Below are 26,306 nucleotides of genomic sequence, written 5' to 3'. Positions count from 1 at the left end.
CAGTAACTGTTTCATGTTGCAAACTTACAGCTGGACATTATGATCACAGGAGTAGCATGAAGCAGCTGAACACTTTTCCAAATTTGTGCTGCTGTGTCTATTAAGGATGGTGCATCAGAAACAAGCTGTGTTTTGCCCTGTGAAACATTGTTGTGCAAAGCAGATGCTCCTCCTCTTCATCTTTGTATAACAAAAGTAAAATGCCCTTAGAGCTGGGGTTGTTGAATGAAAGACTGTGTTATTTGGGCCTGAGCAGGGATTACTCACTGCAAAGTTACCTAAGCCCTGCTCCACTGAGGCTGTGTGCACACACCAGTGCTCCTAGTTTAGGGTTGGCTGCCCAGTGTCCTGAGCCACTGGTCACAATTATGTGGGTTCAGGTTATTACCAGACCTTTGCTTCTTCCCTGTGCACCTTCTGAATCATCCTCTCTGTCAACCAGAAGGAATTGACCACTCTTGCTGGGAGAGCACTTGGCAGGGGCTGTGCAGTGGGGTTTGTTGCTGGGTGTTGGCAGCATTCAGGGAGCACAGAGCTGGGCACTGGTGTTCCCACACTGTGTTGCTTTGGGAGGAATAACTGCAGGGAGGACAGCTGGGGAGTCTCATGTCAATCTTATATCTGTGTGCTGTCTTACAGCTTTCTTGCTGCATTTCTTGTGCTCTAAATCTTTCAAAGAAGGGATCTTATAGCTGTTTTGTAATAATGCCTTCTGGCATACCAGCTTGCTTAAATGTTTCTGTTCTTTTAATATTTATTTCTGAATTTCCTCAGGAAGAATAGCCTAACAGCTTGAGAAATACGTATGTTGAGATTTCCTAGCTGAGTCCTACTGATCCTGTTTGTTGGCAGCTGCAGCTCAAATTGTTGCTGTCCTTGTGTAGGAGAGCAGATGGATTAAAGCCATGTGTAAATGTAGGGAAAGAGCTAGAATTTAACCCCAGATCCCCTTTCTTCAGTATGTGGCCAGCTAGGTTATACACTGACAGCTTCACAGCCATGGTGTAACACCAGCAGTGTTTGCCATTCCCAAACTGCAGTCTGCCTCCTAAATATGCTTCTAATCTTGCAGACTGGCACCAGGACTCTGCATGCCAGAAGGTGAGTGACAGGGTACAGATTAAAACCTGTGATGAAGCAGAGCTTATGAAGTGCTGTTTCACAAAACCTTTCCATGGTATTGAGAGTGCAGCTACAGTCTATGAAATGGCATTTCTTACCTGCAGTCTGTAATCAGGAGAGGGCCTGAAATGTCAGACAAATTGTAATTTATCCTTTGCATGAAACCTAAAGGTTTTTCTCACTTAAAAAAACCAAAAATTGCCTAAACACAAGAAAAAAAAAAAGTAGTATATGTGTTTTTGGTTTAAGACTGTCTGGTTTTCCTGTTAGATTAAATTAATTTGAGTTCAATTTTGAAAGCAATCTTCTTATGCTCAGAAACCCATAACAGATATTTTGCATACAAGACTTTGAACACTTGGGGTGTTTATGGCAGGTGATGTGAATCATATCTCAAGCCCCTGCAACCTCATGAGTTTTTTACTAGGATTACATATTGGAAGTCTGAGGTAGATCAAAGGACAAAGTATGGTCCAAAAAAAAACTTGGGTTGCTTTTTCTTAATTCTTGATACTTGTGCAGTTTTCTGAGAAACCCTCCAATAAAAACAGGGCAGTCAAGTAATTTTTCCAGTGGGGCATGGAGGGAGTCAGATCTAATTTCCACAAGAAAAACAAGTATAAAATGAAATTTTTTTTCCATTTGTGGCTTACTTTCCTTACCTCAGCATACTGAAGTAAAGCTGAAGGGATTTTTTCTTCAGTGAAATTACTCAATACAAATTATGGTTTCTTTCTAAGGTGTTACTCTACTGCCAGCTCAGCTCAGTCTATTTTGCCATAGTTTCTCACCAACAGAAACAATTTCAGAGGCTTTTGCTCTGTATGCCTTTCCTGTTGTAAAGAATTTTAGTGTGTTTTTTAGAGGTTTGGATGCAACACACAAACATGTATCTTTTGATGTTCATCCTTTCATTGTAGAACTAACAAAAACTATTTGTGGATTAAAACAAATGCTTCTCAAGACTAATCCTATTTGTTTAAATCTATTTGTATAAAAACCTTTGATTAGGGAAAATAAACAGAAGCTACATTTCTTTATGCCAGATTTGTGTTCTTCTTGAGCAGACATTTCAGTGCAATCCTGATCTAACAGGAATTGTCAGCTTGGTGCAAAGCCGTGGGATGTCAGCTCCAACCAGACTCTTATCATCTCCAGCTCATTCTGAATTGAATCTCTTTAAGAATCATGTGATGATCGTTGTTTTAAATTCCTGATACCATATCTCTGCAAAAATGAGGATTGAAATGCACCTCCAAAAAACAGGCCTTCCCTTTGAGAAAAGTGAAATGAACTCATGAGATGTGCATGTGATATAAATATGCTTGAGCAATTTCTGTAGAATACAAGCTCTGCAAAAGATGGTGGTTTTTTTAGCTTTTAGGAAACATTTTTGTCTTATTTAGCAATTGTGAAGGTGGCATGGTTGAAAAGATTTTCTGCTGTAAAGAATTGAAACATCAGCTCTCCAAACACCTTGGCTTATCTAAGGAAGCAAGTTGAGACAATTGTTTTAGAGCCCTCTGAACATAGCAAGGGACCTGCAGAGATTCTTTGCAAACTCTTTTGATATTGTCTCATCCTAAAGAGTGCCAGACTCTCTTTCACACTTCAGAAATGTGAGAATTTTGCTTAACTTGGAGACTAAAGAAACTAGAAGATAAATGGAGATGGAAATAATAATGAAAAAAAAATTGTGCACTCTTCCAGAAAATGGATACATTTGTGTTTGATGTGGTGGCATTATGATTTTTTCCACTTTCAGAATCTGATTTTGTTCAGCACTATGTAAAATCTTCAGAATTTTTTCACAGCTTCTGTAGAGTCTTTTCCTTATGCAGAGCAGCCTCCTTGATCTGTGCATAGGCACTGCGCCCCCTTTCCAGTGCACTGAACAACATTTGGTGCCCATTCCTTCAAACAGCAGCCCTACTTAAGTCAGAGTTAAACTGGTGGAAATTTGGAAGAGGCTTTGGAGGTGATAAATTACCTGTTTTAAAATAAAGCTGGAAATGGCAGATTGGATGAGATTCTGCCTGTTTAGCTTTGCTGCCACATCTTGAAGAAAGACGTCTGGTCTTTAGTCAGAAATTTTCCAGGTTCAGACTTGGACTGGGTATATCTTTGATACTAAAGTTTTAAGCTGGTGGTGGAGAAATGAGACTGAGGAAAAGAAAAAAAAAAAAAATTAGCATGAATATTGCTTTCAACTTAATAAATTTTATCCCAGATAAAGGAGTTCAGGAGAAGTCAGGCTATGTAGAAGCACTGGCATAATTGATGGGTTGCAGGCAAATACTGAAATAGTGCAACATATAGAATAAGCATTCCCCTTTGCACTGAGGTCTGTAGAAGTATTTCACTGAAAGAAGCTGCTGCCAACAAGACACCAGATGGGCTGTGTTACTGCCTTTTTTGGTTCTTAGGATTCTGAAATGAGAATAGGAAAGTTTAAACAAAACAGACAATTTATCAGAGGCATAATTTATTTCAATGTGTTTTTTGTCTGAGACAAAGCTAGTAAATTCCTGAGATCTTGTAGCACCCAGTGACTGAGAGGAGACTGAATCAGTGCTCTTTCTGAAGTGTTTTGTAAGTTTGAGATATTTCATTGGGTGAAACTTCTGTCAAGGAAATGCTTCATTGGACAGTGTGCCAGCAGTATCAGCTGTACGTTGCTACTTCAGTACTGTAAGATAATGAATATGTACACATGGACCAAGCTTCTGATTGCAATGGTATTTTTCTGTGTTCAGCATATTTTTGCTCAAGCTTACAAATAAATATTTCAACTGTTCTGGGCTATTATTGTGGAAGAACTGGCTGATTTGGTACAATCATTCAGTCATTGTGAGTATACAGTCATTGAAGAGAGGCTGGGGAGTGGTGCTAATCAATAAAAGCAGGCTCTAGTTAAACATTTGTTTTTCTTCTCATGCTTGTTTTCTGGAATCTCCTCAGTAGTGTTGGCCCCTGAATTTACATTTGTAAATTCTTCTGAGTTCCCAGCCTTGCTGTCGGTGAGGAGGACATAGCATGTGGTGAGACTCCACTCAGCAGGCACAGCCCCAGCATCATCAGTTGTTTGCTCCTCTCCCATCCCTCTTTCTTACAGTTTGAATGTTGCCTATCTTTAATCTGTAAGAGCTGGTACTTCTGTGCCAAGGAGACTGTGCATTTGTAGCTGCAACTGTCTGATTGTGGGACTTCTGTTTTGCAAGATCACATGCACTCTGATCAGGTAATATCAAAATTTTTTCTGCTTCAGGGCTTTTATGAAAGTGGTCTAATGTCATGGATCAGGCTTTATGAATTGAATTTTTTTTTTTGTATTCTTGTGTGCTTTTATGATGAAAATACTAAAATTAGCACTACAGCTGATCCAGTCAGTGCTTGTAGTTGGAGTTAAATAGGAATAGTCACAGAAGCTTTGTTACCCTTCTAGATCTCTTAGTCTGGCATCCTTCTGGAGCATTAATTCCACATTTTGCCTGACAATTTGGCTCAAAAGCATTTGATTGTGTTAGGATAGTTTGCTAGATTTCAGAAATGTCTGCTGGTATTTGTCTTTATCCATACATCTTCAGTCTTGAATGTATTTGACTTCTCCTCAGGGAACAAATAACTCCATTGAATTTTGATGCTGCAACAAATGCTGTACCTCAGGCTCTGAAAATCCAACTGAAAAATACTCAAATCAGCTTCCCATTTAAGTCCAGTAGTTTGTTTTCTTCTGTCAGTTCTTCCTTACTGCTACTGAGAAATTGTTTCATTACTGCTAAAGAATGATTCATTAGCATGTGGTTTGCATTTGTAGGAAGCCAGTCTTGTAGAGACCACGTTCCTGGTGCTTGTTTGTTTTACAGACTCAAATGCAGATGTTTTCCTTGTACAGACAAGTCAGAGGTGTCTGTCTGGGTCTGCCAGGCTGGGGGCTTAAGATAACAGCCCATCCCAGGCTGGCAGTGTCACTTCTTCCATGCAGACTGTGTGTGCTGGCAGCAGCAGCCCTGTGTGCCACACTCCATCTAATCACAGGCTTCTGTGCTGGGAGGGAGGGCAGTGCTGCCTGGCAGCCTTTGTTTTCAGAGGGTCACATCACATTGCTGCTAAAGTTGAGGAAGGTGACATGCCAGATCTTGCACAGCATGAGCTAAATGCTTTGGTTCTCCTAGATAAAGGGTTATGTGTATATTGAAAATTGCTCTTATTTTAGTGGGATTTCTTAGTGGCCAACAAAGTGGACACATCAGAATGTAGGGATGGATAAGAGTCAATTAAGCACCACATCTGCTTTGTGTGTTGGTGTTGCCCTGGTTTAATTCACTGACCCAACTGTCCAGCACTGAAAAATGCCAGTGCAGGATCTGGGCAGTATCATGTGGCAGCAATAGGTCAGTTGTGTTGTGAAACTGCACCTCTTCAGCAGGGTTGACTTAGGAGAGTAATGAATGTACTGCTTCTAGGTGTGCAGAGCCTGACTGTTTTTGTAGGAGTTACCATTGCTTGTTTTTCCTTCCAAGATTGTGTTGGTGTGCTGTCTCTACTACATCACGTCCTATAATTCACCTGTAGCGGGGTTCAAGAAGGTCTGTGGCATTTCAGCCAGTGATTGGGACTGACAGCTCCTCTAGAAGGAAAAAAAAAGCAACTTTCCTGCAGCTAGAACAGAAGGAGTTGTTTTCTCTGAGCAAAGCAGAGAGATGCCTTGGTGATAGATCACCTTGGAGAGCAGGAGGCAGAGCCCTTTGGTGTCAGAGGGTGAGAATGCAGAATGTGCAGACACTGAACTTGCCCAGGAGCTTTCTAGCACAAATAGCAATGAGAAGACAGGCATTGTCAGCCCTCTGAACTCCCCTGGAAAGGATCTGTTGTTTGGAGGACACCTGCTTTGTTTGAACTCTAGGACCTGAATGGGTCGAGAAGCAGGGTGAAGGTCTATCAGCTCAGCAGATATCTGTCGTCTTGGTGGGTAGGAGTCTTTTTGTGCAAGCAGAGAAGTGTGTTTTCTTCTGAAGTAAACTAATACATAAATTGAAGGAGAACTTGTTTGCTCGTACCCTTGTAGCATGACTTTAAATGTCATGTTGCTGTGTTCTGATGGTTCTCAGGCTAGCACGGATTATGCTGGTGTTTGCCAAGAGTCCACGTAATGCAAGCAGCTCTGCATGGAAACAGGTCCTGTCACAGTAGTTTTCTATCTTCCTCTCCACTCCAGTGTGTAACTTTCTTCTCTACAGGGAAGGGCTGGCAAAATGTTGTGTATTTTCTCCATACCCTTTGCTGTTACAGTTTTCCTGCATTTGCAGCCTGTTGCTGCTTCTCCACCTCAGTAAGGGGTATCTGTCTGCCCTGGGGTTCCTATTTTGCATTTTTGGTGAGGACTAGACCATTTTTGTAGTCTAGCGTGACCCTCTGGAGTGGTGGTGACAGTCAGGACTGGATGTGGGGCTTCCATGAGCAGTTAAGCTAATCCAGTGCATTCCTGATTCCTTCCTCTCTGTGCTATTGTAACAAAGTACATGAGTTAGTTTTTGGTACACCCATGCTTCATTCCAGCTTTTGTATTGCAGATGTTGCTGGCTGTGAGCATCATGTCTAACAATTTGATGTGAGTTGATTATCACTGGGATATTGTACTGAGATTGCATAATTTTTATATGAAAATCATACTACTAAGCAGAGGTGTGGCTTCAAAATGTGCAAAGTTTGACCTTTTTTTTTTTTCTTTTATTTCCACCTAGGTATCACATGCTGTTGCAAAGCTAGTATTAGTTAGTTTCCACTGGCAAATCTCAGAGATTTTGGAAAGGTAAGTGTAAATAGTCTTATCTCATCTATGCTTATTGCTTCCCCTCTGGCTTTGCAGAAATGCTCAGGGTGCTCCATAGGTATTTTTGGCAAGTGTATTTGGACCTTTAAGCAGGACACACAGTCCATTTTAGGAAGCAGAGGAAAGCTATTGATTTGTTGAGGCTGCACTGCCTGTAAGAAACTTTTAAACAGGGAGGGAGTAGTAGTGGTAAATGTCTTTCAGTTTAGGAATTACTGTTATGCTAGGAACCCTCTAGATAGATCTATATTAAATTTTGAGATAGCAGATTGAGAGTGCTGCATCTATATTTAATAGACATGATGATAATGTATGTTCTGCTTTGAACACAGGAGCCACAAATCATAAAGGAGCACTGACCCTATACTGAGGTAGCCTTTAGCAGTACATTCACACTGAAGTTTTTGTTCCTTTTGACATTAAGTGATGCTTCTTCCCAAGCTGGCCAGCATTTGGAGAGCAGAAGGAAATAAAGTGAGAGAACTGAGCACTGCAGCTCCCTTGTTTGGCCAGTGTCACTGTAACAAAGCCCTCCAAGTGATTTCAAAAAGAGGGTTCGGACTCGGCCCAAACATCATATGCGGGAAGTGCATTGGGAGGCACGGCTGGCTGGCAGCCCCACCACAGAGTACTGGCTCAGAACTGAACATTGTCTGAAAATAGAGAGCATATCAGCTTGACTCATTCTTGACATTTTTGGCCCTGTAGCCAGCAACTTCATCCAGAGAACGTATGGAAAATGCATCCTCTCTATGGATGCTGCTGCCTCCTTGGTTACTCTATATCCTGTGAAAGCTTTTCTCTGGGGTTCAAGGAGGGCAAGATTCCTTCTTAGCAGCTCAGGGTAGTCCTGCAGGTTAACTGATGAGACTTAAACAAGAGGAAATCTGGGGAAGGGTTTACTTCTAAAGTGATGAATTTGCAAATTATTCTCCTGTTGATCTAGTCCTCAAACTTCTCTCTTGGTACAAAATGACATTGTCAAAAGAAAGCTCACTAGTACAACTAAGAAGTGCCGGTGAGGAGGGAGTACTTACAACAAGGCCACAACAGCGATGCTGCTCTTTCTGAATTCAGTGAGATATAAACATTCATCTGCAAAGGAAATCACAAACAGCAAAATGTGTTTAATTCTGTGGGTGCTGATAGACAGCTTCATATGCCTAAAGGGTGATAATCTGTCACAAAGTTATTAGTTAAGTAGACAATAGTGTGGAGTTAAAGTGAGACTTAACCACGACAGCCTAATTTTGCAGAGGAATAGGAAGACAGTCCAGAGCCTCACTGTTGTGTGTTATTGTGGACAGTGGCTTAGGACTCCTCTAGGAGTGTGGATGGAAAATCTTAGATTAAAAATAGTTTTTCAGGGGAGGGAGATAGTTGTAGAAAAATATTCATCAAGATGTATAAAGGAAATGTTAATCCATTACCAGGAGAAGTAGTACTTCTGGTTCTGAATAAACTCTCATAAAGTTTTGTTGAGGGGAGCTCAGCTCTCTGTATGAAGGAGACTCACACAGCAGACATTTCCATTTTCCTTGTTGAAACCTACCCTACTATTTGCACAGAGACAACTGTTTATTCAGGCAAGAAGGATCAATTTAACAATGCAAAATATATTCAGAACTTGATCATTCTTCAATTGCCTTTTCAGGCACAAGTCTAATGCTGCCCAGTTGCTAGTAGAAGCTCGAGTTCAGCCCACCTCATCCAAACATGTAAGTATGTGAACAATCCCGTCTGTTCCCTTGGCAGACACCTCTGACCCCCCTCCTGGGGGATTGCATTACTAATGGCATCCTCTATCCAGTGTTAACCCTTTGCAAACTCTGGTCTGACACCCTGATTCATTGCTGGGTTTACTTCTGAAATGGGAATGCATTCAAGAGGTCTCTAATATGTAAATACCAGCTTTGCTGTTGGCTTGCAGGTAGTGTTCAAGAATTACTTTCTTCAAGAAAATTAGGATCATTTTTTGGCACAAGTGATGGCAGACAATGGAAGGAGCAGAGTGCATGGGCTTGGCTGCTTCTTCTGATTCTGTTCTCTGTAAAAAGACACTGAAAGGAAGTTCTGGCTGCACAGAGTGAGCAGAGCTTCTCTGTGTCTGGAACAGATTTTTAATTTTTTTTTGTCTTTTCTTTAACCTTTTTATCTATTTGCACTCAGCTGAGGGATACTTAAGCTACATCTCCTAGTGAGTTGTGTTGCTGCTGATTCAGTCAGTGCTGATATTTGAACCAACAACTTGTTTTTCGTAGCCAGGGCTACACAGATCTTCAGATACTTTCTCCTCCCTTTAAATAGAAACTTCCTGTTGCATGTTTATAGATTTCATTCACAGTGGGTGTCTTGGTACAATGCAGAATTACCCTAGGAACACATTGCCATGTGTCAGATTATGAGTGATAAAATACTACATCTGGGAAGCACTGAGGGTTGTGGGGAAAAGGAGATCTTAAAAGCCTGATTTGTCATCTGAGCTCTCTTGTAACTAGCAGATAGTGAAAAAGCTAAGCTGACAGGAGTGTAAGCTTCATGGGCTCCAGTCATCTGCCTAAAGTCCAGAAAAAAAGTCTTTTAAATTTGACATACCTGCAAATAAGTCTGTGTATTTCAAGATTTATCCAAGGCTTGTGTCAGCTGTCACTTGAGTATTCCCCCTGCAATGGGCCATTCCAATCTCCTTGGCAGGCAAGGTGAAGATCACTGACACGTCATTTCAGTCAGGGTCCTGGGTTTGGACTGAGCACTTTCCCAACTTTAATTTACAATAACTTTGTATTTTGCTCCAAGAAGGTAGAAAGTGGTATAGGAATCTTTTTCACCCAATGTGGCAACCCAAAACAATGCTTGAGGCAAACTTCTATACATACTACAAAACTGAGACAAAACATTACAAATATAAACATGACAAAACAAATATAAACTGAGATTAAATGCATGCAAATAATTGATACAGTGAAGAACAGTGTAACTCTTCAGTCCTGTTGCCACTTCATCTTCCCATGGCCAGTCATCTTCTCATTAAATACCTGTAAGAGGAGAGAGAAAAGAAAACCCAGTCATGCTTGGACTGGTTTTAAAAAGAAAGAACTCTCCATCTGGTGTTAATTTTGTGTTCTTTGCCATGGGCATCTTTGGTTACCCATGGGATCTCTGATCTTTGCCCTTTGTATAGCAGTTTCACTCTTCATTTGCAACACATCCTGCCTGTCTGCCATAGGTTACCAGCTGCCCCCATGTAAGACCGTGTCCTGCCTGCAGTCCACCCCACAAGCAGCTCTAAGCTCTAAGCAACTGAGTTGCCTAAAGCTTCAATGCATCAGGCAGTCCTTTAATCACAGGGGCATTTATTCTCTGGCTCAGCAAACAACAGCATGGGAGAAGACTGAGAGGTTGTAAGACCCCTCTTGTGTATCAATTGGATGCAGGTAGCCTGTTGCACACTCTCAGTCAGATTAGTCAGTGCTGGAGTGGGAATTGAGATTCCTCCCCTCTCCAAGGGTCTAAACCTCCTTCCCAGTGAGCTGTCCTTTGGGTCAGAGACCAGGGCTCTCTGCCATTATGTATTGTGAAGGACACTCAGGGTCCTTGTGTTTTATCCTCCAACAGCTTTATGCTGTCTTCTCCATCAGTGAAATCCTCCACACATACTGTTTCAGCTTCCTTTGCATGCCTGCTGTATTTTTCTTGCAGCTGAGCCAGCTCAGTTGCAGAATAAGGCATTTATTTAGTTGTTGCAGTGGGTGCTGCCTCCTCACACTCCATCTCATAAAAAGCATCAGTCTTTTTAAGTAGGCAGAGTTTAGGGAGAGCTTGGGGGTCTGGTTTTGCTGTATCAAGCTGCTCCCAAGGATAAAGGCAAGTGACATCGTCAGTAAGGTCCACCTCTTTAGTGAGTCTGGAAAGCCCCACCTCATTCCCCAAATCCTCCCCCTTCGAGCAGGCAATCTGCAAATTTCTTTCTCTTACAAGGGATTATTTTTATTAAATATGCACATTTTCTGTTAGTCTCTTTTCAGCATTTAACTCATTATGTGATTTCTGCTGGGCACTGTGTTCTGCCTCCATGGTCACCTGCAGTATTTTAGGCAATTCAGTCAAAGACCCTTCACCACCTTATCTCATTGCTTAGCTCTGTACTTATCTTTTTGGGCATCTATTAAAGCAGCTCCCAAAAGTGTGCAGACTATGGATTTGCCCTTACCAATTTTTTTTTTCTTCTTTTTTGCTAAATACTGTATTTTTTTCCACAAGACCAGCCAGAGAATGCCAATTTTCCTCAGCTCAGTTCTGTCCATTCAAAGCTGGACAAGCTTTTAATCCTTTAGCAAGTGTAGCTGAAGGTAGCAGTTGAGATTGCACTTTTAACACAATCTCTCTGCTGGGAAATTTGGCTTTGACTGAATAACAATTCTCTTTGTTCAGCACTCTGTGTGTTGTCCCAGTAGAAAGTAGCTCCTCACCACCCTTAAGGACTCCCTGCTCACTGCACCTGAAAAATTGTCACACCCTGAGCTCTCTCAATGTGTGTTTGAAAGGGCTTAGGTACTTTGATACCCCTGGGCAGAGAAGAGAAGGAGAAAACAAACTTCTCAGGAGGCTGAACAGCAAACTTCTCTTTACAAACTTTGGGTCATAAAGGACTTGGCAAATATTAAAGCAATATCCAATTAAAGTAAGGCAAGGCACTGAGCAAACTCTAATTTCAAGAAAAGGAAGTTAGGAGAAGAAAGAGAGAGAGAGAGATAATAGTGACCACCTTGGATCCAGTCAGTCTTAGCTGTAAGGTCCAAGGCAGTGGGACTCACCAAGGCTGCACATTCTTATTATGGCCTTTTATCTGTTCTGGTCCCTCCCCACAGGTGGAGTTTTCAGTGTTCCAGTGGCTTCATCCACTTTGGGCCTGGACCAGAGGTTCCAGGCTCCAGTAGGTAGGATATAGAGCAGTGACCACCCCAGCTTCACACAACTTGTCCTGCCCCCACCCAAACACACACTTTAGTTGTTTTGAGCTATTAATAATTTCTCCAGTCTCCTACAAACTGTGATTTTATTTTAGGAAGAAAGATAATATGGTTAAAAGGTTAACTTAAACTTGATTTGCTAGGCAATTCATTACAGTCTGTGTGTGCTAGAGCAAGGTGCTCTGTGCTTCAGCTTGTAATGCAGAGTGATTCTGGGGACAGATGCTCATAGTGAGTGTCTGTAGAGGGACTGACCCCCTTAGGGAGAAGCTGTAGTGGTGAGCTCAGAGAGGCAGTTTGAGGTAGTACATGTGCTCTTCAGGCTGAGCAGCTGATCCAGGCAATCAGTGCAATTACTGACTCAGTGAATTTTGTTCTGGTCTGTAAGTGAGGCCACTTAGAACAAATTTGTATTACTTCCTCTTTGATGTGGCCATGCATGAATCAAGCTCTGTCAGTCATGTGGCTGCGTGTCGTGGTGCTGCTGCTCCACATCTCTGGCATGCAGAGGTCAGCCCAGAAACTGATGGCAGGCTTGTACAGCTTCTCCACGAGTAGCAAAGTGGATCCAAAGTGATTATATGACTTCTCTGTGAAAGACTGGAACATAAACTGCAGCTGACAGCTTTGTAGAGCCATGGTTTTGATGATGCTGGGCTAGACCTAGTTCTGCAGGTCCCAGGGGTGAGCAGAGATGTGTTGAAGGCTGATCTGTTGTCTGGGGATCAGTTCTGCACTACATAGGGGGAAGCAGACTACTTTCAGTGGTTTGGTGAAGCAATAGCAGTTCTGCATGATTTGAAACAAAACATCTTAATCCTTTTCAGCTGAAGGGACGATGCCTGTTTTGCCAAATGTAGCATAGGTAGAAGGTAAGAGATGGGAGGTGATAGTTTGTGAATTCCCTTTCCTCTCTGTATAAACACTCTATAATTACGTCTTCCATTACCCTAAATTACTGTCTGGTAAAAGGGCATTGCTGAGTCTGTTTGCAGTGACAGCTGCTCTCCAGAGCCTGGAGATAGTCTGGCTAAACTAGCAAAGAATATTAGTAAATCCAGGGAAGGACTAACACAATGATACATTTCAAACAAGGTGAGAATAAGAACCAGAAAAGTAAACGGGAGTTCTGGGCAGCACTAGAGGAGATGCAGAAACTCTTCAGTGACTGTCAGCTTGTGCTCTGTGAGGTTCTTGAGAAGGACTGACTGTTTGGGGCAATGCAGCACCTTAGCACACCAGCTGCTTATGAACCTGTTCTGGCCTGGACCTCCATGGAGGCCATTGTCACAGTGAGGGTGATGCAGGTGTCTGTGGATGAGCAGAAAATGCTCTGGGAGGTCTGGGCTGCTTTCACTGCACTGCTGATTTGTTTCTCCCCCAGGCAATGGTACATTCCTCCCACCACTGCGCAGTGTGCATGCAGTTTGTCCGGAAGGAGAACTTGCTCTCCCTGGCTTGTCAGCACCAGTTCTGTCGCAGCTGCTGGGAGCAGCACTGTACAGTGCTCGTCAAAGATGGTGTTGGAGTTGGTGAGTTCAAGGTGGATGCAGTGCTGGGTCTGTATTTGCCCCACTGGCCATTCTGATGAGTCAAGAGCATGACTAACAAGTTAGAAACTGCAAATCTTGTTGAATAGAATTTGCATCTCTGATGATGTACTGTTGCAATGCCCCCTAGAGTGCTTGTAGATGCAAACATCTGTTCCCTTTGTACTGGGGAGAAGCCAGTAGTTGCCAGAGTTGCTTTGGGCTTTTCCAAGCCTGTCTTTCATGTTGGCATGGCAGTAACATGTAATTCTCTAATTTAAGTATCTGACCTTGTGAATACTGGTTGAAACACTCACTGGTCCTGGATGCACATGTGCCCTGTCATCTTTTGGTGAAGACAGTTGGGCTTCAGCTTTTCAGCAGCCCTGATTTGTTTCACAGTTTTATCCCTCTTGCCATAACAACAGATGGCACCAAGGAAACTGTGTTGAATACTCTCTGTGCATTCACCCCTTACCATAAGCTGCACTGTTCTAAGATGTTGCTTTGTTGCTTTCTCTTCTTAGGGGTGTCCTGCATGGCTCAGGACTGTCTACTCCGGACACCAGAAGACTTTGTGTTTCCATTGCTGCCTAGTGAAGAGCTGAAAGACAAATACAGGCGCTACCTCTTCAGGGACTATGTGGAGGTAGTAGATTTTTACACTTTTAAAATACCCTGGGTCAATGACTTGCAGAAATTTTATTTGAAGTGTCTTGCATTTTTGATTAGAACTGCAGTAACTGCAGCAAAATTGTCCTCAATAGGCATGATGTGTCTGCTTCTGTAGGACAGCCCCACTGACAAAATGCTCTAGCAGGTTGCCAAAGTAAATTCTGCTGTAAGGTCATCCACTAACTCCTTGGCTGGTGCTTCAGAATTCTCAGAGTGTTACAGCTGAGAATTTCAAAACTTCAATCTGATTATTCTGGTCCTTCTTGTTCTTACATAAATATTTTTAGGTTCAGAAAAATAGGTCCCTCAGCTTAGGGTAGTCCAGCTGAATTGGCTTGCTCAATTACATTTTATGTGAGCTTTCTTGAAATTAAAGCAGCAGTTGTTAAGGTTAAATGTGCAGGAGTATTCTGATAACTGGGAACAGACAGGGAGCACTAAAAAAGCAGCAAAGCAATATGAAAGCTTGGTGTCACCCCTTCTCAATAAGAGACCTTTTGGGAAGAAATGGCCACCACAGGAAAGCAGCTGAATAGTTTCTGGGAGATAAAGAGAAGATGGGGAAAGAGCTCAAACTGAGTGAAATAGTTTGTTTACTGTCTTTGTGGGGTTTTGTTTGTTGTGTTTAGTTTGTAACCATCCATTTGAATTCCCTGTTCTAGAGAAGCTGTAACTAACAAACCTCTTCCATACCAGGAAATGCAGGATCTGCTCTGATAGGCAAGACCTGGTGACACTTTCCACTCATTTTTAATACAAAATAACTTCTTTGTATATTTTTGAGGATAGGAATGGTTAAAGTTGAACAGATAATGGTCTCCTGCAGCCACTCCTGATCTTACTCCTTTGTTGTGTCCACAGAGCCATTACCAGCTGCAGCTGTGCCCTGGCGCAGATTGCCCTATGGTCATACAGGTACAAGAGCCAAAAGCCCGGCGAGTGCAGTGCAATCGTTGCAATGAGGTCTTCTGGTAAGAAACAGAGAAGGTTACAGATCACAGGGAAAGTGTATGCTGTCCTCAGAGCCAATCTTTTTGCTTGCCAACAGTTTTGGTGTGTAGAAGTATCTGAAATACTTTGCTGGAGTTGTTTGTAACTTGAGTTAGCCTGAGTAATTGGACACTTGTGATCTGACTTCTGCAGGTGGTCAGATGTCCCCTTGCTTCCTAAACTCCTGGGAACTTGGGTGTTCTGACAACCAGGGAACACAGCTTAAGTAACCAAGAGGTTACAAATCTACCATTCTCACATTTTGTCTAGGTTGAAAATTTTCCTACAGACACAGTGATTAATATAGATTCTAGTAGTAATCATGGATCATAACTTCTTGTTATCTGCTGGAGTTGAGTTTTTAAGTTTATTAAAAACATTTTACTCCCAGTTTAGAGACCCAGCTTTCTGGTATCTCCATGCAAATAGCCCTTACTCACCTGGGGTTGTCAAGTCACGCTAATACAGGTGCCTGATATCTGCTACTGGAGTCAGGCTACTTATAAGTGACTGGTCCACCCCAAAACTCTGCAGTCATGTTAGAGGAGACATAGGTGGGGTCTAAGAAGGGACACGTCAGCCCTCAGACGTGATTTGTCAGGCCTGGGTTCACTTCCATCCTCACTCTGGCTTTTACGCAAGAAGGGGGAACTGGAGTTCAGTTTCGGTCTTGACACTCTACTAACACACAAGAGCATTTCTATCCCTTACTGAGCCCCCAGATTTTGGTCAGGAAAACCTCAATCCTTGAGTCATTTCCGTAGAAATTGATATGGTTTTTTCCTTTTCTTCTCCCCACTTTTAAGCTTTAAGTGTCGGCAGATGTACCATGCACCCACAGACTGCGCTACCATTCGGAAATGGCTCACCAAGTGTGCAGATGACTCTGAAACAGCCAACTACATCAGTGCTCACACTAAAGATGTAAGGAGAGGCACCTGCATGTTATTTCTTGTCCTCTAGCCCTGCCTGGAAACCAGGATGTAATTCTATATACACATAGCATTGTGTTCTTTTTTGCAGACTACAAATCCTCACAGCTCCCTAGGGACTGTCAAGAAGCTTCTGTCAGAAGCTACTGTCATGTGTGAGCTAATTACATCCCTATGGCAGTGATATAACTCAACTGAATGCCTTGGGAATGCTTTGTGTGGGAGGCTCAGCTGCCCTCCTGCAGTAAGGACCTGGTGGTCCTTATTCCAGTCCTGGTGTGACTGTCTTTGACTGCCAAGTGTGCTGTCCTCCCACAGGCAAAAAAATTGTGGGTACTTTGAAACGATCAGTTGAGATGTATTTAAAATGGAAGGAGAGGCTGTCATAAGTGCAAAGTCAGTACCAAATAAGACATCAATGGTGTTTAAGCCTGAAAAACTTTGTGCAGTACTGTGAACTGGAGGGTGAGGGAAAGTGTCTTGATTTGGCAAAGACTGCAGAATGGGGTAGTTGAAGTCTGTAAATGAGACATTGGAGTACTTCTACTAGGTTTAGACCCAAGACAAAGAAATCGTATTGTATATTGTGCATGCTAGCCAACCTACTATAGAATTGTTGTATAAATATATTCTCTTTAGCCTCTAAATTAGCTGTCCGAGGTTGGAACTTTTAATGTCTTTTGGGCATTTTGTGGCCTTCAGAATAGTTCTTGGCTACATTTGTGCTGCCACAGTCAGTGGCAGTTGTGACAGTGGTGATTAGCTGCAAGCTTCAGTTATGTTTGGAAAGGGGGTACTTAGATGGACCAGAGATTTCAAGTTCCCTTCCTTCTCTAGAGAAGGTGTCAGCATGGTGATGGTATTGTTTCTGCTATGCTTGTTTGTAGCAATAAGATTCTATTTTCTTGAGCACTGTCCTGGCATACATTTTGCCTGACATGAAAATTTATATGAAGTAGCAAAACTCACTTCCTCCTTTTTACCTATGCAGCCCAGAAAATATATCTGAACAGTCCAGGGTATCTGTGGAGTGGGGGTGTGTGCAGCTCTCCTGTGGTTAGGCAAATTCTCTGCAGGTAGCTGAGATGTCATTTGTTAGTGGCTGCTGAAGGTAGAGTAAGAGTGACAATTACCTGCAGCCAAAGTAGCTGTGATACACTGAAATACACAAACTAATTGTGTCCCTGTGTCTGAGTAACTGCAGAGTGGTAACTCAGCAAGACCTTCAGTTTTACATGGAATAACAACAGTAAATTTGTTTTCTTAAGCAAACAGTCCAGTGCTGCAGTACAACTTCTTGATTTTGCCTTTCTGGTGTATTTTAAGTGGAGCTGTCAGGAACTGGTGGGAAGCAGGGTATAAATGCTAATATTCTCATATAATAATGTTTCTCATACATGAATGCATATTTTTAAGAAAAAAAGGCAGAGAGGAATAATCACACAAGTGCTGTCATTCTTCAGAAGGCTGCTAGAGTTGGATCTAACAATTGTGTCTGTTTCCTCAGTGTCCCAAGTGCAATATCTGTATTGAAAAGAACGGAGGCTGCAATCACATGGTGAGTAATTCCATGAACACGTCAAACCTCCCTTGTTCTAAGTGGAATTTTTTTCCCACACTTTCTGCTAACCAAATGCCTCTTGTCTCTTCTTTTTCAGCAATGTTCCAAATGCAAGCATGGTAAGTTTGGTGTGGAAGCTATTTTCTCTGCAATGTTTGTCAGTGATGATGATCCCTTCTCTTTTTTTTTGTGATATTAAGACAAATTGTGAACACAGTTCTGAACACAGTGTCTGAAATATTTTCTCCCTAGTAAAAATTGAACAGGATATTAATTACAGATTTCTGTGTGATAGCTTTTGTTTTCCCACTGGCTGTGATCTCAGTTGAGTTCTACAGTGCTGGTTTGGCTTTTGCCCCTGACATGTCTATTGGATAGAGAAGTCTCCAGAATATTAACAGTGGAATCCATCTCACAGGAGAGCTTTCCATATAATTGTATTTGTAATCAGCTGAAAATATTGTCTAACGTAACCGTTTACTCAGATCAGCTTAAGTCCTTCTGCTTAGTGATGGAAGTAATGAGCTTCAACTCATATGAAACTGCAGGAATTATGAATTATGTTTAACAGCAGGTGTTGAACTTCTCAGTCCACTCCTGTGCAATTGGCAGCCTGAGTGTCTCTGGCCCATTGTGTGGCCCTACAAAATGACAGCCTGTTCTTGCACTTACCTTTTCATGGCAGAATTAATTTCTGTTGCCTTGGAGTGAGATAGCTGTATTCAGCCCTCTGAGTTAAATATACCACTAGAAACTATTGTAATAGCAGAACCTTATTGGGAAGGTGATTAAAGATGACTGTCCTCTCATTTCCTTTGCTTTTGGGATTCTCAGCAGCACTGGATGTGCTTTGATGGAGCTCTGTGATAAGGGGAGCAGCCAAGTGCCAAGATACCATGGTGATTTAGCACTTGAGAAGACTGATGAACTTGGGAATTACAGATTTCAGTCTCATGTAACACAGAAGGGATTCTTATTGTAGCAACTTAATCTCCATCTTTTTTCCTTTGCAGCAGAGCACTCAGAGCCTCGCTCTGAAATCAGAAAATTGCCACATTTTTCTACTTTTACTATTGCTCTCTTTACTCTGCCTTCTTCCTATTTCAGCAGCTTCTAACTTGAATTGTCATAAGCCACTGACATCTGATGTTACCTGGGTTGTTCCCTCCTGGAGAGAGCTGAGGGCAGATTTTCTTTTGCATTACATAGTTCACTTTTGGATGAGATTGTTTGTGTTTTATTCAGACTGAGGTTTGCATGGGGCACTGTGCCCATGGTGGGGAGGGTGCAACTCACAAAAGAGATTGGCAGCCTCTTCTCTAACCCAGAGTGACAGTATGTGCAGGGTGCAAGTGCAGTTCTGCCCACTGGTTTTGGTGTACAGGATGCAGAACTTCAAGATTTACTTTCCATAGTTGAATGACAGGCTGTGCAAGTAAAATCTTCAAGACAGGCTGGTATTTTTGGTTTACTGTTGAGTTCTGTTTTGCAAGATGATACAAAATGTGTGTGTTTCTTGGCTTAGCAGAAATATTTGAACACAGACGGGCTCTGTCTCCTGAAGCTTTTCTTTCTCAGAGGTTTTTTTCTGTGCATCACAGTGGTTTTTTTACTGTTTTCTGCAGACTTCTGCTGGATGTGTCTGGGAGATTGGAAGACTCACGGCAGCGAGTACTACGAATGCAGTCGGTACAAAGAGAATCCTGATATTGTAAACCAGAGTCAGCAAGCACAGGCCAGGGAGGCCCTTAAGAAGTACTTGTTCTATTTTGAGAGGGTAGGAGACATCTCCTTGGCCAGAGCTGCTGTAGCCTTTTAATGCTCCCTGCCTGGTGCAAAGGTCATTGCCAGCAATCTCCATGCAAGAAACTGCCCAAAGAGAATCTGTGCAGAATTTTCAGGCCCTGTTGTTTTTCACTCAAAATCCTGCCCTGAAAGTCCCATCCAATCTGGTGATGTCACACCCAAAGCAATTTGTATTCACTCCTATATTCCCTTGTGCTAGAGAAAATCAGTATTGCCTGTGTGCCACTGTACTATGCAGACATATACCTGCAGGCTGAGTGCTGCTGCAGTAGATAGATATTGCTCCAATCATTTCCTCTCAGGACTGAGGAACTTCTGTTCCTTGCACTACATCTTTACACAGATAAAAACAAAATAAATTGTACCATGTTCAAAGCTCCATTGGCTGTAACAAAGTTTTTCACTAAAATTTCATGTAATCACATTTTTAAAAGTTGCCATCAGAGCATGTCTGTCCACACAGCAGGCTCCATGCACCTGGCCATGCAGAGCAACTCTACAGCAATATCTCTAGAAGAGAATGTGGTAGAGGTTAAATACTGCTGCTCAGTTTCCCCAGTAAAATTAGTTTATTCTTCATAGCATGAGCCAAGTGCTGTTATAAAATAAATGCCTTCATTCCTGGCTCTCCAGACCAACAGGCTTTGGGAAATAGCCATGTTTACAATGTGCACATGGATACTGGAGTTCACTGAGCCCATGTCAAATGTTAATTTAATCTCTTGACCTTCCTATAGAAATCCTTTAAGTAGAGGAATCGCCATGACTTTCCCCCTTGTTAGACACAAGGTCACTGTGTGACCAGAGGGCATTCCCACTCAGGGAGCTGGATTTACTCCCAGTTCTTGCTGCTGTCAGTCTGTTTTCTACAGCCTCCACCACTTGCTACTGGAGGTGCTGCCTTGCCATTCTTTCCCACAGCATGTCTTGCCTTGCTGGACTCCTGCCCCACTCCAATTTCTGCTTGCTAGAGCTTGTGCTTTTACAGCAGTAGTACTCTGTTCTCATGCTGGTTTTTTTCCTTTCCCTGTCTCCCCACCTCTTGCAGTGGGAGAATCACAATAAAAGCTTACAGCTGGAGGCACAGACATACCAACGAATCCAGGAGAAAATCCAAGAAAGAGTTATGAACAACTTGGGAACATGGATAGATTGGCAATATCTACAGAATGCTGCAAAACTACTTGCAAAGGTGGGTAATTGTCTCTTGTTTGGCACAGCAAAGACAATACATGCCAGAATGCTAAATTCATAACACCAAGTAAGGAAGGAAATTTAAGAGTTGTGGTTATGTGGGACAGTACTTCTGGTGTAGGACACAAACAAACGAAAAATCATCTAGAAGTGACCTCTGTGAAGTCCTACTCCACAATACACAGACCTGCACAAGTTTTTCCAAGGAAGATATAGGAAATTCTACCAGGAAGTCTCCAGTTGTCAATAGGTAGCTTCTTAGCCTGCAGTGATTGCATAAATATGACTGTGCTGACTTCCAAGACTGAGACTCCTGTCTTTTTCTCTCTCTCTTCCTCCCACTCTTGGACAGTGTCGTTACACCCTGCAGTACACATATCCATATGCCTACTACATGGAGTCTGGTCCCAGAAAGAAGCTGGTAAGATGTTCTTCTCCTTTTTTGCTGGTAACTTTTTGGGGTATAGCTGGCAGCATGCTGGGTTGAATTCCAGAGCTAGACAGTGTCTGAAATATTAGTCCTGAGTTTGAGGTAAGGACAGGATAAATCGGTGGGTTTGCACCTTTCTTCTTCACTTCAAGTTGACCAGCAGCTCTGTCCTCTTATACATTACATTATTTTCCCAGGGGACTTCACTGCACTTTCACTAACAAGCCATTTATCCAGAATGTTTTGAGGCTGGAAGTGTGCATTTATTTCTTGGTAAGATTATCACAATGCTGTGGGCCATATTTCCTGTGAAGAGCTGCTGGAGGAGAGCTTTTCCTTGGATCAGGGTGTAGCTTTTGTAGCTTTTCTTTTTATTCCTGCTATAAGTTCCTTGCTGGCTTGGTGCATCTCATGGGCTGAAAAAGTACAAAAATAACCTTAAATTCAGTTGAGAGTTTTTTCTTTGACTCAGCTGTCCTGTAAAACCTGTTATAGAATCTTTCTTCATGGCATCGTGTGTTCTCTAAGGCTGTCAATAGATGTTCTCTTCTGGATCTGACTGTGCCTGTGGAACAAGTTGCTGCTCCCAGCAGTGGTTAACAATCCCTTCACTCTGCCTGCAGAGCTACTTATGAGAGCATCTTGTGACCTGTTTATGGCAAAATAAGCTGAATTAGGATATATTTGTCACGTGCAGTGTTTTTAGGCTGATTGGGTTAATTTTGAGTGATGCAGGTTGGGGAGTGCTTACACAAGAAATGCCCAGAAGGGGTGATCCCATCTAGGTGAAGGTGGATAAGGAGGAAACACAAACCTGCTCTGCCAGCACTGCTGTCAGTAGAACACATTTGTCTGCTCCTCAAGTGTAATGAAACTGCTCCACTAAACCAGTTTCTTGTTGATGTCTCTTATTTTGCTCTTTGCAGTTTGAATACCAGCAAGCCCAGCTGGAAGCTGAAATTGAAAATCTCTCATGGAAGGTGGAGCGAGCAGACAGCTATGACAGAGGGGTGAGTGTTCTGCTTGCTTGAGCTTGTTGGCCAGATTTTGTTTGTTGGGCTTAACACTTCTGCAGGGGCACTAAAGCTGTCAAGTGAGGGTTCTGAGAAACTAGATCCAGAAACCATCTTTAGCCAGCAGATGATGTAGAAACAGAGTGCTCACTGCCTTGTGGGAGAGGAGGGAGGGCTTCAGGGATTCCTGCAAAATGAAACAAGTCCCATGGAGCTCTGGAGGAGACTGCATGCAGCCTTCTGGTGAAAAGCAGGTTTCTTAAGTGTGTAGCATTTTAGACAGAGCAGGTGCTGGGTAACTGCAGAGGGAGCCCACATAGAAAGGAAGAGGATTTGGGATCTTGTAATCCAGAGTGTGCATGAAGTGTGTGATGGTTTGGTGCTTCTCAAGCTGGAGTTTCATGTCCCCCTAAGGAAAATGAGGTCTTTTCCAGAGATTTTATGCTAACAGTTTGTACCTTCTCTTTTACCAGGACTTAGAGAATCAGATGCACATAGCAGAGCAGAGACGGAGGACCCTGCTGAAAGACTTCCATGACACATAAGAGAGGAAGAAGTGACAGTGCAGGGGTGAGAGCAGCGAGTGAAGTGATGGTAGCTTCACTGGGATAAGCAGGCACTGCCTCTGGGAGAACACGGCCAAGGACAAAGCCACCCCTCCCCTTGCAAGTCAGACACATGCAAACACCACCTCTTAGTCCAGTTTGTTCTCTTATCTTTCTGTTTCTGTTTCTGCCAGGCTAGAGGCCAGAGCTCAGATTGGCATATTTCCTGGGCCATTTCCCTCCTGCCCTTGATGGTTTCAGAAGGGGAGGGAGTTTTTTTCTGAATGGCTGTTAATAGTGTTAGATCATTACAGTTTATGTAATTTTCAACGGTTGTACAATTATACAGACAAACCTTAGAATAACACAAAACCCTTTTTAAAAATAAATTGGCAGTGGAGTGTTTTTCCTTAATCTGCTTGTAAATTGAATGGGCTTTTCCCCCTTTCCTTCTCCCTTCCTCTGACCCAAAAATCCTCCTAGTCACTGAAGGAGGTTAAAAAATATCTCAGCTAGATTTTCTGATGCTCCTTTAACCAGGGCGTTGCAGCATTGGCATTGCATGAGGAGAGTGGCTGGTGTTAAGGGTGGCTACTGCTGTGTCTGGCCTGACAGTGTCAGCAGTGGCCATAATTCAGTATGATCACATGTGACATCTCTTTTTCTTGTAAATCAGCTGTGCAAAATCCAGCTACACAAACAAAAGCAAACAGAGGAATTGTAGGGGACAGACCAGGTTAGCATTGGGGGATATGCTTGAGTTTGAGAGAAATTGAGAGAAATCAGATTCTGCATTTGATGAATTTAGGTCTTCCATGTAGATTTTTTCTTTACTTGTTTTTGTGGGGAGGATGTTGTATTGCCAAAGTGAGTGATGAGGGAGTAGTAGCATACAGTTGTTAATCAAGGCTTGGGGCTTTTGCAGAGTGAAAGAATCCATGTTATAAGAGTGCCATGCAGCCTGATAAAGATTATTTGTGCCTGCTGGGTAGCATGGCTGAGAAAAATTGATCTTATTCATTAAAGTGAGACTAAACACCACTACATTATAAAGAGGAAAGATTATGTACAACACACTCCCTGGCACGTGTTGGCAATGTGGACAAGCACTTGAATACAGGTGCACTGATTGTGCAGAGCCTGCACCAAGCCAGGCAGAAAATTAACTAGCAAAATTAATTTATTTGTATATTAGTATTGATGCTGGTGGGAACTTACAGAAAATTGATTGTTAGGAGCATGTGGAGCTTTTTTATTAACATTCTCTTTTCTAATGTAAAATATACACTAAAATAAAAATATGAAAACCTAGTTCATCTTAGTAGGGGTTAACATGAAAAAGGTTACTTAAATGCTGACTCTTGCCTGTTTGCTAAAGGAAGCAGGCCATATATTAGGATTTCACAGATATCTGTGTCACTTGCACCAGGAGCTTGTTGTTTGCAGCCAGTAAGGTGCAGCTGTTGTCTCATCTGAAGAAATTTTCACCTCTGTGGGGAACTCATGGGATTCTCTTCTACGATGTATTTGGAAGTGTTGCCTTTGATGCATCCCTGTATTGTTCTTATGCAATGTCACTTGATAAAGATTAAACTGGAGGGGGGGGAAAGTGCTAAATTCCTGCGTGTCAGAATAAGCTAACTCTTCTGCTGGAGCCTCTTTTATGTACCTGAGACATGTGACCCAGGTATTTGCAGCAGGTGTAATTGGGCTCATAGATTCTATCAAGACTGATGTATTACTTTAAACAAGGAGTAGCTGTCATAGTAGCTAATCCTATGGCCATGCTTGTTGTACACAGCAGAAGATTTCAAACTGAGAGGCCTTTTCCTTCCTCCCTTCCATCCCTGGTGTGGGATCTATCCTCAGGGAACAAGGGAGTGCACTGCGAGGAGCTGCTGGCCATGGAGTGTTACAGCAGAAGCAGCTGAGGGTAGGGCAGGCTTGTGGAGAGATGGTTGGAGTCAGGGAGCAGGGCAGGTCTGTAAGCAGCTGCTGGCTGTGCAAGAGATCTCCATAGCCATGGCTCCTTATGTTCCTGCTTTTTCTGTTCTGGCTCTCCTCGAGGCTGGAGCTATAGAGATAGAACTGGCCTTGCTCCAGCCACTGTCTCTTGATTTCATTCCTTACTCTGCACCCAGCAGCAGCCTCTCTGTGCCCTCCTCATGATATATCCTAGAGGTCAGTCTCTCTTCCTCTCCCCTCCCCAAACAATTGTCTTGGCATGCTGCTTCCACAGGAAGGGACGGTGGAGGGAGGAAGGTTTGCCGAGACCATGCAGTTTGCAGTGAATAGAACCAATGTTTGAACTATTCTTTAAAAATGTAATGTGCAAAGTACTGATTAGGATAAAAGCTGGTGTTCTTGTTGTCTAAGCATAACTATCTTAACACCTAATCCCTTTGCAGAGCAGCTGTGTGGAGTTCCCTAATCCCAAAGAATTTTCACTTCTGTTACATCATTGTCCAGCTTTGAACTAAATGAGAATGAGGTTTTGTCTCCTTCACTCCTTTCTTCCCTCCCTCCCTCTTCTATGCCCCCACAAAATATTTTGCTATGAATCCTTGTTTGTAGACAAGCCAGACCATATAGCTGTGGCAAGGCTTACTGAACAGGCTGCTGAGATGCTTGGCTGAGGAACAGTAATAAAGATTGCACAGTGCACCCACTAATTCTTTCAAATTTTCTGAAACTAGAGCTTTGTCACAGTTCCATTTATTTTTAAACAAAACATCCTTTCTGAAAATGGTGAAAGCCCTGGGTTGCACCCACAAATCCTATTGCCATACTCTGGGAAAACAACAGGACTTGCTTTTGCAGCCCAGGCAGGACCACTTCTGTATTGGTGTTGTACAGAAAGTCATGGTCTTCAAGACAAAGTGTGCAGGGCACAGGGGGTGCTGGCTGTGTGTGTAAGGTGAATGACACTGTTCAGGAGGCAGGTGACAGGAAGGAAATGGGGGTTCTTAACACCAAAAGAAAAGACCATTTTTTCTTCCTCTAATAAATTCATGGCCTTCTTTGAGTTAGCAAGGTAATATGGATATAGGTAATAAAAACTGGCTCAGGAGTCATTAATTGTGAGGTACAGGTTTCCCTTTGATGCATTACTGCTACAGACATGGAATGTTTGCTCTCCTTTTTCTTTTTTGCGCTTGTTTCCAGCTCCTGTGCCAGCCCAACACTTCTCCATCCTTGCATCTGGTACTCTTTTTATTTGGGCTTCGCTTGTGTTAGTGCATTGGCTGCCTCATCTCTATTCGTCCTCAGGCTTCCCGGACTGTAACAAAACGTTTTGTACTGACACCGTAAACTGCATGACTGCTGCCCTGCGCAGCGAAGTCTCTGCGCCCGCCCGCAGACGGGGCAGCAGGAGGTTTCTGTACTATACTCTTGCACTCTAAATTTTAGACTTTTTAAGCAGGTGAAAAATAGAACTTTATTTTTAAATGAGGCACTTGTTCTGGGAATTCCTTTCTCGGCCCCGGTCTGGCTGGGGTTGTGGGACAGCGTTGAGGTGTGTGGGAGGGCACAGGACTTGCTCCCACCCCTCGCTTTTCTTCGCAGGCACCAGAGAGGGGCAGGGGCGGCGGAAACCGCCCGGGAGACGGTTGCCAGAGGTGTGCCCGTGGTTTACTTGAAATAAATTGTGGCTTTCTAACTTGGGCAGTGTCCCGGCTCTTCTTCGCGGCGGGCCGGGGCGGGC

The 26,306-nt window shown here is 42.8% G+C and overlaps 1 protein-coding gene across 6 annotated transcripts in view; it reads left to right on the top strand.

Moving 5' to 3' along the window:
• ARIH2 (ariadne RBR E3 ubiquitin protein ligase 2) overlaps nt 1-26,261 on the top strand; it is a 36,486-nt gene extending 10,225 nt beyond the window's left edge. For 4 of the 6 annotated variants that reach the window (XM_031505987.2, XM_021531036.3, XM_021531049.3 and 1 more), the window contains 13 exons: nt 6,867-6,934; nt 8,610-8,673; nt 13,310-13,457; nt 13,982-14,103; nt 14,991-15,100; nt 15,926-16,043; nt 17,559-17,609; nt 17,710-17,731; nt 19,238-19,389; nt 20,467-20,610; nt 20,965-21,033; nt 21,969-22,052; nt 22,529-26,261. In XM_031505987.2, coding sequence (XP_031361847.1) covers nt 6,867-6,934; nt 8,610-8,673; nt 13,310-13,457; nt 13,982-14,103; nt 14,991-15,100; nt 15,926-16,043; nt 17,559-17,609; nt 17,710-17,731; nt 19,238-19,389; nt 20,467-20,610; nt 20,965-21,033; nt 21,969-22,052; nt 22,529-22,600 — 1,224 coding nt within the window. In that variant the 3' untranslated portion in view covers nt 22,601-26,261. Of the gene's footprint in view, nt 1-6,866; nt 6,935-8,609; nt 8,674-13,309; nt 13,458-13,981; nt 14,104-14,990; nt 15,101-15,925; nt 16,044-17,558; nt 17,610-17,709; nt 17,732-19,237; nt 19,390-20,466; nt 20,611-20,964; nt 21,034-21,968; nt 22,053-22,528 lie in introns of those variants that run through there. The other 2 variants (XM_077786141.1, XM_021531057.3) reach the window with 2 other exon arrangements.
• Nucleotides 26,262-26,306: the final 45 nt, after the last annotated feature.

The sequence above is a fragment of the Lonchura striata genome, chromosome 12 (assembly GCF_046129695.1).
Source record: "Lonchura striata isolate bLonStr1 chromosome 12, bLonStr1.mat, whole genome shotgun sequence".
NCBI lineage: Eukaryota > Metazoa > Chordata > Aves > Passeriformes > Estrildidae > Lonchura > Lonchura striata.
The sequence above is the reverse complement of the archived record's forward strand: the minus strand, read 5'-3'. Positions and strand labels throughout refer to the sequence as shown.